General features: G+C 38.6%; 1 protein-coding gene across 5 annotated transcripts in view; it reads right to left on the minus strand.

The window, feature by feature from the left end:
• ZNF618 (zinc finger protein 618) overlaps positions 1-17,652 on the minus strand; it is a 692,337-nt gene that overhangs the window by 426,283 nt on the left and 248,402 nt on the right. For all 5 annotated transcript variants that reach the window (XM_053696021.1, XM_053696019.1, XM_053696018.1 and 2 more), the window contains exon 3: positions 5,669-5,776. In XM_053696021.1, coding sequence (XP_053551996.1) covers positions 5,669-5,776 — 108 coding nt within the window. The remainder of the gene's footprint in view (positions 1-5,668; positions 5,777-17,652) is intronic.

The following is a 17,652-nucleotide window of genomic DNA, read 5'->3' on the forward strand; positions in this document are numbered from 1 at the left end:
CTCTCTGTATGTATTTTTCACCCCACCGGAAGCAATCATATGGAAGTTGCCCTAGTTAATCCGGTCTACCTTGCTTCATAGCCCTAACCCAGTTAAACCATTTATATTATAATATTCTCCCTTAGCCATACTATATTAGCTATATTACACTAAGGTTTATCGAGAGGATCAGCATTTTGCCTCCAGCCTGGGGGTATAGGGCCCATGCCCCTAGGTAGGTGATACAGTGTAATTTTGGATAAATACGACCTTAAATGCACCACTACCAGCAGTTATTTGGGTGGAACTTATATGTTTGGCAATCTAGTTTTGTTTTTATTACAGGGTTATTGCTATTAACTCTCTATGTTTATTAATTCTTAAGATATGTAAACTGTTATTTAATACCTGATTAGCTGGCACCGGCTTTCCCCCCCTAAGGGGTTTCCCCTTAGTAGTAGTTTAATTATTAAACATAGGAACACAGATTCCATTAAAAACCTCCCTCTTATTGTACTTAAAGATGTGACAACGCAGCGGCTAATGATATTCCCTCCCCTATTTGGTTTCATGTTAGTCCCACTCTCTTACGATAAGCTTTTTTCCAGTGGTCAGAGACCCAAGTGTGGTCCTTTTGGTTTAAGATGAGGGTTATAGTCCAGAGCCTTGATATGGCCCAATATGTAATATATTTGAAAGCTCTATATTTATCTGGTCATTTATAGACCCCAGGGCCTGAGGGCGGCCCTATATGCTAATTTGAAAATCTATCTATCTATAGACCTGAGGACCCAAAAAAAGTCCTATATGTTATAGACCTAAAAAACCTGAGGCCAGCTGTTATGTTCCCTTTGACCACATAGGAATTACTATACTCTATGCAATATTTTTGACTATTAGCTCTTCAATACCTAGCGTTTTTTAAATGTAAGATCTCATTAATGATTTTAAGTATGGTTTGTTATGCTTAATGTACTGGAAGAGATGTATACTTTGGATAAATGTCCTTACGGGCTAAGGGCATATGTTTGTGGTTGTAATGCTCTGCACTGTATTATTATTTGCCTCAATAAAAAAATATAAAATAAAAAAAAAAGTATAAAAATGGGACATCTCCCCTAGAAAAATAAAAATATTTTCTCATATAACCATATTCAACTATAAAAACGAGACAAAGAGGTTCTAAAAATCTTATGTCAGCACAAATTTGATATACCTGGTATAAAAGTCTTAAATACGCAAAGGGATATAAATGCTAATAGAACACATTAAGCAATGTTGCCCTAAAGTAGGTGTCTAAGATTTAGTAAAGATCATATAAGTGAGGTTTAATAAGACCTCAAGGAGAAAAGGAATAAGGGGATTTGGTTAGTACATACATATATAGTGCAAAAACTGCATGTAAAATGCTAAGGGTTAGTGTTCATTAAAGGGACATTAAACCCAAACAAATTCTTTCATGATTCAGATAGAGAATACAATTTTAAACAACTTTCTAATTTACTTCTATTATCTAATTTGCTTAATTCTCTTGATATTCTTTCCTGAAAAGCATATCTAGATAGGCTCAGTAGCTGCTGATTGGTAGCTGCGCATAGATGCCTTGTGTGATTGGCTGACCCATATGCATTGCTATTTCTTCAACAATGGATATCTAAAGAAAATAGCAAATTAGATAAAAGAAGTAAATTGGAATATTGTTTAAAATTGTATTCTCTGTCTGAATAATGAAAGAAAATTTTTGGGTTTAATATTCCTTTAAGTGCTAGATGTAATACATATCGTAGGTACTCAGGTGAGTGACTAATACAAGTGTGGATAAAGAAAAAGCTTTAAAGTGGCTGTTAAATGGATAACATATCTAGTCTAATGTATCACAAATCTGTTACAACAACTAATGCCAATACGAAAATTAAACAAGGAAAATAAGTGTGAAGTGTCTAGTTGACTGAAATTAATTTCTCAATGCAATTGTTCTTTTTCTTTAGAAATTATAGTTCCTTAAAGTGCCTTAGTGGTATCCATATATATGATATGCATGTGAAATGACCTCTGAATACAATGATTTAAAGCAGCCAGAGTGTAGTCTTTAGGCAAGTACTTGTAGTACAACGGTTGCCACAATAAACAGGTTAAGGAGAACCCGCGCTACCCTCGCAGCTTTACCCGGGTGTTCTCTCTTAGTCGGATATATCTTTTAGATGGTATACAAGTATGAAGATGTTCGGGGAAATCAGAGAATTACTTACGGACCCTCAGCCACAAGCGCGGCGTTACTTGGCGTCCTTACTCTGACCGTTGATCTTAGACACCTACTATAGGGCAACATTGCTCAATGTGTTATATTAGCATTCATATGCCTTTGCGTATTTGAGACTTTTATACTAGGTATATAAAATTTGTGCTGACATAAGATTTTTAGAACCTCTTTCTCTTGTTTTTATAGTTGAATATGGTTATATGAGAAAATATTTTACCATTAAACTGTAGCAATATTTCATACTATTGAATTTGTGTTATCACTCTTCAGTCCTCTATTGCTCTACGGTTGAGTGATCCTTGTCTATATATTTTGTGGCCTTAAGGAATTTAACATTGAAATGTCATTATTACTCAGCTGCCTCTCTGAAAGAAGACATAGTCCCTGGTGACAATGATAATAATAATTCTATGACTTGCTCTATTCAAAAAGAGGAAGGTTTTGCCCCTTATTCTAACCTCAATTTTAAGGATCAATGTTGCCTTAGAGATCTTGTGAGCCTTACAGATGATGATGTTATTATTGAAACTCCTGTAACAAATAAAGAATACAATGAAAATAAATTAACAGAGACTTTCTCAAGTAAATCCTTATTCTATCCAATACAGAGCAGAGGTACTGTTTTGGAGTTGTTTCGTAAAGCTGTAGAAAAAGAACTGAGTTAAATAAAGGTTTAAAACTAATAAGAGCATTAAAAATAGGATCTTGGAAGAAGCAACTTTGTCGCTGAAAGAAAAGACTAATTTGGTGGTCAAAAGATCAGACAAAGGAGGAAGTACAGTAGTACTCCTAAGAGAAGACTATGTTAGTGAAGCTCAAAATCAGTTAAATGATACTAAAACATATGTGAATTGAGAACTGATCCAACTAAGATATACCAACAACAAGTGAGGTCAATAATGGATGAGGGGGTGGAAAAGGGATATGTGGATCCCAAAACAGCTGAATTTCTATATGTTCAATACCCGAAAATACCCCTCTTCCATTTACCTAAAGTTAACAAGTCTTTAGATGATATAAGAGGAAGACCTATAGTATCCGGTATAGGATCGTTACTGGAACCACTATCAGAGTGGGTAGACTCCATTATCCAACCATTGGTTAGTAGATAGTGAGTTGTTTAAGGGACACTAAGCATTTGCTACGAATAATACAGCAGGACATTGATTGATATTTAATAAGATATCTTCTGCAACATCATTTTTTCAGTTTTGAGGGTCAGTCTTGACTCCAAAGATGTGGTTCGGCGATGGGGGCAAAATTTCCCCAGTCCTACGCCAACCTGTTTTTAGGTTGGTGGGAGGCCGAACACATCTTTGGAGATAAAATCCATACAGGTCATCGATTAAGATCTATAAAAGATTCATAGACAACCTGATATTTATCTGGACAGGAACAGAGGAAGAAGCACTCTCTTTTGTTAAAAATCTGAATGGTAACACAGTGGGTCTTAAATTCACAATGGAATATGATAGCAGACAGATCAACTATTAGATGTTAGCCTCATAGGTGCTTCAAATAAGATTGAGAGCCAACTATATAGGAAACCGATATCCAAAAACTCATTGATTCATGCAACAAGCAATCACCCTAGTCATGTACCTTTTGCGATAGCTAAAGGTCAATTCCTACAAATGAAAAGAAATTGTAGTAATGAAGATCAATATAAACGAGAATGCAAGAAATTGACATCACAGTTGAAAGAGAGGGGGTACACTTATAGAGTAATCAAAAGAGCTAGAATGCAGGCTGATCATTGCCCAAGGGAAAGCTTACTAGAAGATAAACCAAGAGAGAAAAAGAGATACCCCAAACAAACTACATTTGTTACGGTTTACAGCAACCAATATTCAAGAATCTGTAACATTGTCAAAAAGCATCTTCCAATCCTCCTAGCAGATGATAAATTGAAGGAAACAGCCAAAAATGGTTGCAGATTTTTATATAGACAGGGGACATCATTAGGTAATATTCTATCACCTACAAATCTACCTATTAAAAAGTCAGGAATACAGAGCTTCTGGCTAAGACATAACAAGACCTATAGATGTGGGAACTCCCGTTGTAGAGCTTGTGATTATATACAAATCACTTCCAAATTTGTTTCATACTCAACAGGAAATGACTATACTACATTGCAGTGTGTGAACTGTTCAATGAGTAATGTAGTATGCTTAGCTTCTTGTGTTGAATCTAAGATGCAATATGTAGGTCTCACCACTAGGATGATGAGAACACGAATTAGGGAGCACCTTACTAATATTGACAATGAGAAAGAGTGTTCAGCACTCTCTAATCACTTTATCTATGTACATGGAAAGAATACAGTCTCCTTTAAGTGGCAAATAATTAAAAAGGTACTAACTCCAAAAAGGGGTGGAGACAAAACCAAACTCTTATATTGTAGAGAGGCTTTTTGGAGCTTTAAGTTGCAAAAACGTTTACCTTAAGGATTTAATTCTGTTTTATATTTAATCAATCATTGGGAATAAATAATTAAACAACATTTGAAATAGAACATTATTATTATTTCTGTTTATTTAAGGATATGTATTCTTCCCATATGTATATGTTTATGAAATACTGAGGTATTTGAATGATTATAAATTATAAAAAGTATACAGGCTGTAGGTTAACAAATAATTTAGTATTTGCAATAGATCTATAAATGATACATATGTACAGTTGTGCTCATAAGTTTACATACCCTGGCAGAATTTATGATTTCTTGGCCATTTTTCAGAGAATATGAATGATAACACAAAAACTTTTCTTTCACTCGTGGTTAGTGTTTGGCTGAAGCCATTTATTATCAATCAACTGTGTTTACTCTTTTTAAATCATAATGACAAAAGAAACTACCCAAATGACCCTGTTTAAAAGTTTACATACCCTGGTGATTTTGGCCTGATAACATGCACACAAGTTGACACAAAGGGGTTTGAATGGCTAACCATCCTCACCTGGGATCTGTTTGCTTGTAATTAGTGTATGTGTATAAAAGGTCAATGAGTTTCTGGACTCCTGACAGACCCTTGCATCTTTCATCCAGTGCTGCACTGATCTCTGGATTCTGAGTCATGGGGAAGCCATACATTTTTGTTTTTCTATGTCTCTAAAAGAACAAAAATAGTAATGTGCACCTATTACCATGAATCACAATCCATAAAGACATAAAACGGTCATGGGAAACGCTGAGACAAGGTAACTAAAATATGAGAAAGTAATAATTTAAAATACTAGATGTTTTTGCTTTAGGAAAGCAGTTTGTGTGGTGTTAGGAAATCAGCAGGCCTTGTTCCTTGGTAAATAATAGCAGGTATGACCAGTCCAATTCACAGAGATAATGAATAATATATACAGAAGAGAGAGCATAACCATATAAAAGCAGAAAGCAAAAAAACTCCTAAATGGAAGGTTGTATCTTACCTGGAGAGGAAGTGCTGATCCGAGGGGAGAGGTTCCTCTGCCGGTTGCTGCCACTCCAGGAGGGTTCTCTGCTTATACTCATGTTGTGTGCGTCTGGTGAGTCTCCCCCTAGTGGTGCAAACCAAAAAACATGATAATGGTATTCCCACAGACAAGGCACCATATTTAAAATAGAAATTATTTTAAAATGTTGAATTTAAAGGGACAGTCTACACCAGATGTTTTATTGTTTAAAAGATAGAAAATCCCTTCATTACCCATTCCCCAGTTTTGCATAACCAACATGTTTATATTAATATATGTTTTACCTCTATGATTACCTTGTATCTAAGCCTCTGCAGACTGCCCCTTATCTCAGTGCTTTTGACAGACATGCAGTTTAGCCAACCAATGCAGACTCATAAATAACTCCACGGGAGTGAGCATAATGTTATCTATATGACACACATGAACTAGTACTGTCTAACTGTGAAAAACTTTCAAAATGCTTTGAACTAAGAAGCGGTTTTCAATGGTTTAGAAATCAGTTTGAGCCTACCTAGGTTTAGCTTTTCAAAGCAAATTTAATGAAAAAAAGACAATAGGAAAAATTGCATGCCCTATCTGAATCATGAAAGTTTAATTTTGACTAGACTGTCCCTTTAAGGGATATAAAACTGTAATGAGAAAATGGTCTAATACTTTGGGTTAAATACATAGTTAAAACAAAAATTCTACATTTAAATACTACACACTTGTTAAAATACAGTAATTATCTGAACACTACTAAAATGTTACAGAACAAGATAAAAAAAAAAAAAAAAAGCAAAACTTTTATTTTAACAAATAACATAAAATTATGCTTACCTGAATTTAATTTCCATCTGTATGGGAAGAGTCCACAGCTGCATTCCTTACTTGTGGGAAATACTGAACCTGGCCACCAGGAGAAGGCAAAGACACCCCAGCCAAAGGCTTAAATACCTCCCCCACTTCCTCATAACCCCAGTCATTCTGCCGAGGGAACAAGGAACAGTAAGAGAAATATCAGGGTGAAAAAGGTGCCAGAAGAACCACCACAGCCTGCAAAACCTTTCTCCCGAAGGCTGCTTCAGCAGAAGCAAAAACATCAAACTTGTATAATTTTGGAAAAAGTATGCCTTACAAATATGATCCATTGAAGGCCAAAAAAGAAACCACTGCTCTCGTAGAATGAGCTGTAATCCTCAGAGGCGGCTTATGTCCCGCCGTTTCTATGCTAAATGGATGACACTCCACAGACAAAAACATAAGGAAGTCGAAGAGGTCCTCTGACCCCTACTCTTACCAGAAAAGAGAACAAACAGAGAAAGAGGTTAGTCTAAATTCCTTTGTGGCCCGAAGATAGAACTTCAAGGCACAAACCACACCCAGGATTACGTTGTAAATGTTCCTTCGACGAGAAGGATTAGGACATAAGAAAGGAACCACAATCTCTTGATTGATGTTGCAAATTGACACAACCTTAGGAAGAAATCTAACTTGGTTCGTAGAACAGCCTTATCGGCATGAAAAGCCAGATAAAGAGGGACGCATTGCAAGGCAGAAATCAAAGATACTCTGCGCGCAGAAGCAATAGCAAGTAGAAAAGGAACCTTCCAAGACAATAATTTAATGTCAATTTCATGCATAGGCTCCAACGGAGCCTGTTGCAAAACCTTAAGGACAAAATTTAAACTCCAAGGTGTAGCCTTAGATCTAAACACAGGTCTGATCCCAGCAGTAACACAGACAGGGCCGAAAACTGTCCCTTCAGGTGACGTGCAGAAAAGCCCTTCTCCAGTTCATCCTGGAGAACAGAATATTCAGGTCCTCCAACCTTATGATAGATGCGACGAGCAACCAGTTTACGAGCTTGAATGAGAGCAAAAACAACTCTCTCAGAAAACCCTCTCTTGGCTAGGACTAAGCATTCAATCTCCACGCAGTCATCCTCAGAGAATGTAGACAGTGATGAACGAAGAAACCTTGGTCAGCAGATCCCTGCGACAAGGTAACTTCCATGGAGGAGATGATGACTTCCCCACTAGATCCGTGAACCATATTCTTCGCGGCCAAGATGGAGCAGTCAGTATCACTGACGCCTGCTTGACTCGAGCCACTACACTAGGAAGTAGTGATAACGGTCGGAAAGGATAAATTAGATTGAACCATCAAGGCACCGCTAAAGCATCTGTTAGCTCCGCCTGAGGATCCCTGTACCTCGACTCTTATCTGGGTTAGCTTGGTATTGAGACGTTATAAGATCTTCCTCTTGCAAATCTCTGCAAACACTCGGGATGGAGAGACCATTCTCCCGGATGAAAGGATTGTCTGCTGAGGAAATCCGCTTCCTAGTTGTCCACATCTGGAATGTGGATCGCTGACAGTGACCAAATGCAGGGTCTCCCCCACACCAGAATCAGACATACTTCCCTCAAAAATAGGGAGCTTCTCGTTCCCCCCTGATGGCTGATGTAAGCCACTGAGGATATATTGTTTGATTGGAATCTGATTAACTGGGACGAACCCAGCAGAGGCCAAGCCTTCAGAGCATTGTATATTGCCCGAAGATCCAAAATGAGATCAGGAGGGAGCTTTACCTCCTAAGACCAGATGCCCTGTGTCTTCCTGGCACCTCAAACTACTCTCCATCCTGACAGACTCGCAAACAGAAGTCACAATCACCCAGGATGGTCTTGAGACGGACGTCCCTCAGGATAAGTGATCCGGAAAAAAACACCAAAAAAGCGATTCTCCCGATTGGTTGTCCAGAGAAATCTGTTGAGACAGATCTGAATGATTGCGGTTCCACTAGTTCAGCATGCGCAGTTGCAACAGTCTGAGGTGAAACCTGGCAAAGGAAATGATGTCCAAGCTAGACACCATGAGACCAATCACTTCCATACACCGAGCCACAGATGGCCTTCAGGAGATATGAAGGGCAAGACATGTTGAAGTTAGCTTGCAACATCTCTGGTCTGTTAGAGATATTCTCATGTCTATGGAGACTATTATAGTACCCAAGAATTCTACCCTGGTACTTGATACAAGAGAACTCTCTCTAGATTATCTGCCATCCATGGGATCGAAGAAGATATTCCAAATGGTCTATTCTTCGAAAAATTTCTTTGGCTAGACCAAATGGAAGGGCAATAAACTGGAAGTGCTGGTCCAGGAATGCAAACCTTAGGAACTGGAAGTGGTCCTTGAGGATTGGTATGAGAAGGGAGCATCCTTCAGATCTATTGTGGTCATGAACTACCCCTCTCAAAGAGGGGAAGAAAGGACCTTATTGTCTCCATCTTAAACAAGTGCGGCGTAGATATATTATGTAAACAAGTGTAACATTATTTAAGTTATATACAATGTCTAGCAGTATGTCTGACCATACCCAGATAGAGATTATGAAAAAAAATCATCAGTGGTTATCAACTGTAATCAATAAAATGCAAATATGTGTTTTGGAAGCTTAATACAATATAACAAAAAGGCCCCTATTTATCAAAGTCTGGAGGACCTGATCCGACAGTGCGGATCAGGTCCGCCAGACCTCGCTGAATACAGAGAGCAATACGCACTCTGTATTCAGCATTGCACCAGCAGCTCACAAGAGCTGCTGGTGCAACGCCGCCCCCTGCAGACTCGCGGCCACCAGCAGCAGGGTGTGTCAATCAACCCGATCGTACTCGATCGGTTTGATTTCCAGCGATGTCTGTCCGCCTGCTCAGTGCATGCGGACAGGTTATGGAGCAGCGGTCTTTGTGACCGCTGCTTCACACTGCTGTTTCTGGCGAGTCTGATGACTCACCAGAAACACGGGCCATCAAGCTCCATTCGGAGCTTGATAGATAGGCCCCAAAGTATATAGAGAGGTAGCACTGTGTTAAAGTCAAGTACAGTGTCCTGAGAATAAATAAGTGGTTTGTAAAATAGAAAGTGACTAATCTTATAGTCAAAACATAATAGCTACTTGTGTATCTAAGAGTAACTTGTATCAAAAAGAGAAAGAAGAAAGAGGAAGCCTTATAGCTACTTTTGTATAAAGGTGTGGCAATGTAAAAATTGCAACACTGTCTGTTGCAAATTGCTACATACGCTAACAACTGCAACTAGTCTAGACTTAGAAGTCATATCCGCAGACCATGACTTCAGCCAGAGCCCGACAGGCCTGAACAGAAAAAACTGAAGCCATAGCATTCAAGCGAATAAACTGCCTAATAGCAGCACAGATAAAAGAATTAACAACCCTCCAGGCCGTAAATCTTTTCTGAGTAACGTAGAGGGGATCCTCCACCCCGATCAAATCCTATAAGGAGTCACACCAGAAGGTAGTTTCTCCAGTAACCACGGCAACAGCCGCCGCTGGTTGAAACAAATATCCCGTATGTTGAAACATATTTCTTAACAGAGTTTCCATCTTTTATCCATGGGCTCTTCAAACGAATAACTATCTTCAAGCGGGATAGTAGTACGTTTAGAAAGGGTGAAGATAACGCCATCCCATTTAGAGACTAAACCTCACAACTCCATTGAGAGTCCATGACCGGGGACAATTTGCTAAAGGGAGAAGAGGAGGAAAAGGTATGCAATCCTGTCCCATTCATTCTTAATAATGTTCACCATCTTACAGGAGCAATGAAGGATAAGGTACCACCCTATCCTCAAACTCTATCCAATTTAGAAATTAAAGGTTCGTCAGGCAATTTGGCCTCTGGAACCTCTGAATTCGCCCAAAACTTCCTTTAGAAGAAAGTGCAAAGTCCTAAACTAAAGTCTGGTTCCTCCGCAGCCAGGGGTTTAGAGGCAGCAGACTCCAACCCAGAATGTTTATACTCTGAAGTCTCAGAAAGAACTTCATCCTCAGATAACCCTCAGTTAAATCCAATAAATTATATGATGTACTCTGGGATGGATTGCAATATGTAACCTTTCGCTTGCGCTTAGCAGGGCGAGGTAAAGCATTAAAGGCCGCAGACACCGCCGTCTGAACTGCACAGTAATGTCTGGTGAAAAAAGGCCCCCTCCAGATGGAGGATCAGCAATGCTACGAGAAAACTGCATGTGTAGAGATATAAGAATGTAGGGTACGGTACGCACCTCACTGGACAACATCTCCTCAGAGGTAGACGTCTCCGTGGTATCAAACATGTTCAATATCACATTATTAAGGCATATGGAACATAATTGAGAGGGCGGAACTAAGGCCTCCTCACCATATAAATAGGAATTACTCATTCGGAATAGAGGGATTGCCCTCTAAAGTAACAGAATCCCCCATCGGTAGTGCAATAACCGGAGAACTAGAGAAAACAAAATGTATGCTTACCTGATAAATTTATTTATTTCTTGACACGATGAGTCCACGTGTCTTCTAATTACTATTGGAAATATCACTCCTGCCCAGCAGGAGGCGGCAAAGAGCACCACAGCAAAGCTGTTAAATATCACCTCCCTTCCCTCTAACCCCAGTCATTCGACCAAAGCAAAAGAGAGAAAGGAAGCAACAAGGTGCAGAGGTGTCTGAAGTTTATAACATACCAACAACCTGTCTAAAGAACAGTCTCCAAGTCGCAAGAGAATTATTATAATCTGTCCCATTATATAATGTGTTTTAAAGTGCCATCTTTTATTCTGAACGTATCCCCAGAAAATAAAAAGTCAGCACTTACCTTTATGTATCTGCCCGGGAGCAAGGCAGCTTACTAGGTTTGAGAGGCAAGATTCCTCACATGGACCTGTGGAAAAAAACAGAGACTGAATAATCTTATTCAGGCTTTAGGAATAGGGCAGCATCAGTATATAGGAGGCGCAGTGAGAATTATGTCCCACAAGATCCCATTGCTTGAAAGCCACCACTGCTCTACTGAAGAGACTGATATGGACTACGGCTACACCCTAGAACAAAGCAGCACAATCTTGCACTACTTAAAAAATAATAAAATCTTGCTTGAAGAATCTTTTACTAACACCTAACTTTACCACTTCCTTGCTCTAACGTAGGCAAAGAGAATGACTGGGGTTAGAGGGAAGGGAGTTGATATTTAACAGCTTTGCTGTGGTGCTCTTTGCTGGGCAGGAGTGATATTCCCAATAGTAATTAGATGATCCGTGGACTCATTGTGTCATTAGAAAGAAATAAAACATTTTATTATATACAAAAAATGGCAACCTTATACCCCAATGGCTGGGGCACTCACCACCTCCTATGACCCAGACAGTACAGAGATTAATGACTCCTCTCTGATAGACACCCGGTCAGGAAAAAGGGTATTAAACATGTTGCACAATGCAGGACCATCCCTGCTATTAGAAAGCGCGCCAAGCTTGTAAGTTGCATGGCTCTCAAAGTGAAAGTGAAACCTGTATATTCCATAACAGCCTATGAGCCCATAACTTCTCACACATAAAAGCAGCATAAAATCAAAAAAACATATCAGATTATTCCCCCTGTTCAATAATCCCCCTAAGGAGATATTAACCCTTGATTCTATACAGATAAAAGGAGTCACACTGTGACTCTGTCTTCTTGCGTTATCATACATGCATAAAATATGAAACAATCTTACCAGAATCTACACCGTGGAACAGGAACACGGCCTTTCAAGTGTTAAATATAGTGGCATCGCTTCTAACATGGACTTGAGTGAAAAAAGCAGGCGGCAAAACTCGTCAACGCTGATTGCCTATGGAGCTGTTAATATGAGTAGGGATAGTTTTGCAGAAAGACTCTCCCTGCATCTCCAGACTTTCAAACTTTCATCCATGCTCTCAATGAGAGGCTGACAGGACTACTTAAAATGACTTCTTATGACTAAGCACCGATAGGGGTGCAAAACGCGTCAGGATTGTCATTATCCTAGACCTCTGCATGTTTATCGCATACTACATGCGACTTTTAACTTTGTTATATTAAAGATAAAAAAATTTACCCCTTCGAGTGCTCAGGTTTTCTGTTTTTCAAGTGCTCATTGGTGGATTGGCTCCCACCGTCCACCTGACGCACCGCACTGCAATCTGGGGCATGTAGTCTAGCTTGGATAGACCTTTACAGACGGACTGTTCGTTTCCTGGTTGTGGCAATCCGCAAGGACTACTTAAAACTCCAGTCCCATCTCGAAGAGTAATACCCTCTATAAGAGACTACTCCAAAATCTTCAAACACTACTCTGTCAACCTCCTGTGACGAATGGCAAACAATGACTGGGGTTATGAGGAAGTTGGGGAGGTATTTAAGCCTTTGGCTGGGGTGTCTTTGCCTCCTCCTGGTGGCCAGGTTCAGTATTTCCCACAAGTAAGGAATGCAGTTGTGGACTTTTCCCATATTAAAGGGACACTGAACCCAATTTTTTTCTTTTGTGATTCAGATAGAGCATGCAATTTTAATCAACTTTCTAATTTACTCCTATTATCAAATTTTCTTCATTCTCTTGGTATCTTTATTTGAAATGCAAGAATGTAAGATTAGATGCCGGTCCATTTTTGGTGAATAACCTGGGTTATTCTTGCTGATTGGTGGATAAATTCATCCACCAATAAAAAAGTGCTGTCCACAGTTCTGAACCAAAAAAGAAGCTTAGATGCCTTCTTTTTTAAATAAAGATAGCAAGTGAACGAAGAAAAATTGATAATAGGAGTAAATTAGAAAGTTGCTTAAAATTGCATGCGCTATCTGAATCACAAAAGAAAAAAATTGGGTTCAGTGTCCCTTTAAGATGGAAAAAATACACATAAAATAAAAATGTTTTACAGTTAATTTGGAGAACATAACCAACAGCAGAATTCTGTAGTCAACAAATGCATAATAATAAACAAAGTAATAACACTCACTCTGAAATTCAAATAAACAATAGATTTTTTATGACAAATTTCAATATTTCCTACCATTTCACTACCCCTGTATCATGTGACAGCCAAACAGTGAACCATAGACATATATGTATATAATGTAAATCTTGCACATGCTTATTATGAGCTGGTGACTCAGATAGTCTAAGTATAAAAAGACTGTACACAATTTCATAATGAAAGCAAATTGCCATTTTTTTCACAAACTTACTCCCATATGTACAAATTAGCCCAATATGCTTTTTACAGCAATTTATTTCGCCCAATTTTTTATGTAAATAGCATTAGTAGTCATGCTGTAGTCAATAGCTTTTGTTTATTTAAAATCAAGTTTAGTTTCCATTTTCTTCAAAACATATTAAATTCGAGTTTTTCGGATTTTCTTTTCTTTTTTCTTCTAAAGAGGAAACAGGGTTTTTACATTGATACAAAGCTGTTCTAAAACGTAAGTTCATAGGTAAATCTTGCAAATGAGTCAAATTTTACTATAAAACTAACAAAACTGCAATTCATTGAATTGACCACACAAGTACAGACATTATTGTAATATGAACATGGATCTGCTGTATTGCTGATTATTAAAGGGATAGTAAAGTCTAAATTAAACTTCCATGATTCAGATAGGGCATGTCATTTCAAACAACTTTCTAATGTATTTTTATCATCAAATTTGCTTTATTCTCTTGTTATTCTTAGTTGAAAGCTAAACCTAGGTAGACTCATATGCAAATGTATAAGCCCTTGAAGGCTGCCTCTTATCTGAATGCATTTGACAGTGTTTTATAGCTAGATAGCGTTTGTTCATGTGTGCCATATAGATAGCATTGTGCTTACGCACGTGAAGTTATTTAAGAGTCATCACTAATTGTCAGAAATGCAAATATGTCAAAAGAAGCTTAGATACAAGGTAATTACAGAGGTAAAAAGTGTATTAATATAACTGTGTTGGTAATGCAAAACTGGGGAATGTTAAATAAAGGGATTATCTATCTATTTAAACAATATCATTTTTGGTGTTTACTATCCCTTTAAGTTTTTATGTAAAAATATTTCCCCTAAATGTAAAATATTTAATATAAGAAGTTACTAACTTCAGCTTACAAATATAATAAATACTCTTCAAAAGATAAATAAAATGAAATATAACAATATATAAAAAATATGTTTAAACCTTTTTCACAGTGTTTTGTATAATTGCAACTTTCCAGCTGGCTGAAGAAAAGCACACTGCTTTCACCACAGTGTGGCAGGCTTAGCCTTTTTTTTTTGCAAATTGGGGAATGGTGTATTAAAGGTACATGAAACCCCAATTTTTTCTTTCATGTTTCAGATAGAACATACCTTTTTAAAACAACTTTCCAATTTACTTCTATTATTTTATTTGCTTCCTTCTCTTGTTATCCTTTGCTGAAAGGTTTATCTAGGAAAGCTCAGGAGCAGCAAAGAACCTAGGTTCTAGCTGCTGATTGGTAGCTGCATATATACAATGATTGTCATTGGCTCACCCATGTGTTTACTCAGCAACCAATAGTGCATTGCTGCTTATTCAACAAAGCATATCAAGAGAACGAAGAAACATTGATAATAGGAGTAAATTAGAAAGTTGCTTAAAATTGAATGCTCTATCTGAATCATGAAAGAAAAAAAATGGGTTTCATATACCTTTAAGGCAGTGGATGTCAATTTTTTTAATTAATTTAGAGACCAAATCATTAAAAATCTGTCCAAAAAACTGCTAAAAGGATAATGTAAAACAAAGATAGATATAAAAACCAAATTATTCTATAAATATTAGAATTTCTTAACAATATTCTTGGATCAATTGCTGCAAAAAGAATTGATCACTTTATGACTTGGATAACACCTCTTTACATTTCTTATAACTTGTAGCTTTCAAACATCTGTCTCTGCACAGAACATGCAAAAGCAGAATGCAGTGATTAGACTGTCAGAACACACTGCTATAGCAACACCAGGGGCCCGATCCAATATGCAGCGTCGCCCGCAAATGCCGGCGACGCTGAAATTTGCGCTGGTTTGGTATCCTATATACGGCGTAACCTAGAAGTTACGCTCGTATATTTCTGCCGTCGCCCGTTGTTTTTTGGGCCATAGGCAGGTATACCAAACCAGCGCAGTTTGGTATCCAATATACAGCGTAAGGACTTACGTAGCGAAAATGGAGAAATCTTACTCCATTTTCACCTCGCCACAAAAAGCATCCGTAGTAAGCCTTACGCTGTCTATTGGAGCCCCGTAACTCCCTAAACTAGCTACAAAATAAACCTAACACCTAACGCATGTGCAATGTCTATCTAGCTGTCACCCGCGATCTGCTAAATAAAACCTAACACCTAACGCATGCGCAATGTCTATCTACCTGTCAACCGCGATCCCCCGCCGCAATCCCTAATAAAGTTATTAACCCCTAAACCGCCGCTCACGGACCCCGCCGCCACCTACAATAAAAATATAACCCCCTAATGTGAGCTCCTACCCCGCCGCCAACTACATTAAACTACCCCCTAAAGTGAGCCCCTTACACTGCCGCCATCTATTTTAAAATTATTAACCCCTAATTTAATCCCCCTACACCGCCGCCAGCTATATTAAATTAATTAACCCCTAATTTAATCCCCCTACACCGCCGCCAGCTATATTAAATTAATTAACCCCTAATTTAATCCCCCTACACCGCCGCCAGCTATATTAAATTAATTAACCCCTAATCTAATCCCCCTACCCTGCCGCCACCTATATTAAATTATTTAACCCCTAAATTACTAAACTATCCCTAACACTAAACCTAAGTCTAACCCTACAAATAGCCCTGAAAAGGGCTTTTTGCGTGACATTACCCCAAAGTAAACTGCTCTATTGCCAGCCCTTAAAAGGGCTTTTTGCGGGGCATGCCCCAAATAATTCAGCTCTTTTACCAGCCCTTAAAGGGGCTTTTGGTGGGGCTTTGTCACAAAGTAAACTGCTCTTTTGCATCTAATCTAAATCCCCCTACAACGTAGCCACCTATAATAAATGTATTTACCCCTAATCTAATCCCCCTACACCGCCGCCACCTATATTAAACACATTAACCCCTAATCTAATCCCCCTACACCGCCGCCACCTATATTAAACACATTAACCCCTAATCTAATCCCCCTACACCGCCGCCACCTATATTAACTATATTAACCCTAATTATAACACTTCTCAACTAGAGAGAAAGAGAAGTGGCAGAAGCTATCTGGCCTTTATGTCTATCCAGAAAACAACAAACAATACAGAGGACTGACGAAAGTCCTTTGTAGCCTGTAGATCTAAATCTAAGGGCCCGCACAACATCTAAGTTGTGCAACAGACAATCTTTATGAGAAGAAGGAATAGAACAGGGAGAAGGAACAACAAGTTCCTGATTAAAATCTCTGACACAACCTTAGAAAGAAAACCAAACTTGGTACGAAGAACTGCCTTATCTGCCTGAAATACGAGATAAGGAAAACCACGCTGCAAGCTGAGAGTTCGGAAACCCTCCAAGCCAAAGAAATAACAGAAGAAACAAAACTTTCCAAGATAACAACTTAATATCTATGAAATGCCTAGGCTCAAACGGAGCCTGAAGAAAAACCTTAAGAACAAGGTTAAGACTTCAAGGGAGCAACTGACTCAAACACAGTCCTGATTCGAACCAGGACCTGAGAAAAGGATTGTACATCTGGCACGTCCACCAGACGCTAGAGCAGCAAAAAAGAGCCAAAATCTGACTCTTGAGGCTAATAACAGATAACCCCTTCTCAAGGCCTACCTAGAGAAAAGATAAGATCCTTGGGATCCTGTCAAATCTAATAGAAAATCTTTCTAGTGATAAGCTTACGATCCTGAATCGTGGTCTCAACAACCGATTCGAAAAACCCATGTTTAGCTAAAAACAAGCATACAATCTCCAGGCAGTCAGCCTCAAAGAAACGATATTTAGATCAAGGAAGGACCCCTGAAGCAGAAGATCCTTCCTCAGCGGAAGATTTCACAGGAGTAGAGACGGCATCTCTACTAGATCCACCTACCAGATCCTGTGAGGCCACGCAGGAGCTAAGAGAAAAACATAATTTATGCTTACCTGATAAATTCCTTTCTTCTGTAGT

The sequence above is a fragment of the Bombina bombina genome, chromosome 12 (genome assembly GCF_027579735.1).
Source record: "Bombina bombina isolate aBomBom1 chromosome 12, aBomBom1.pri, whole genome shotgun sequence".
Classification (NCBI taxonomy): Eukaryota; Metazoa; Chordata; class Amphibia; order Anura; family Bombinatoridae; genus Bombina; species Bombina bombina.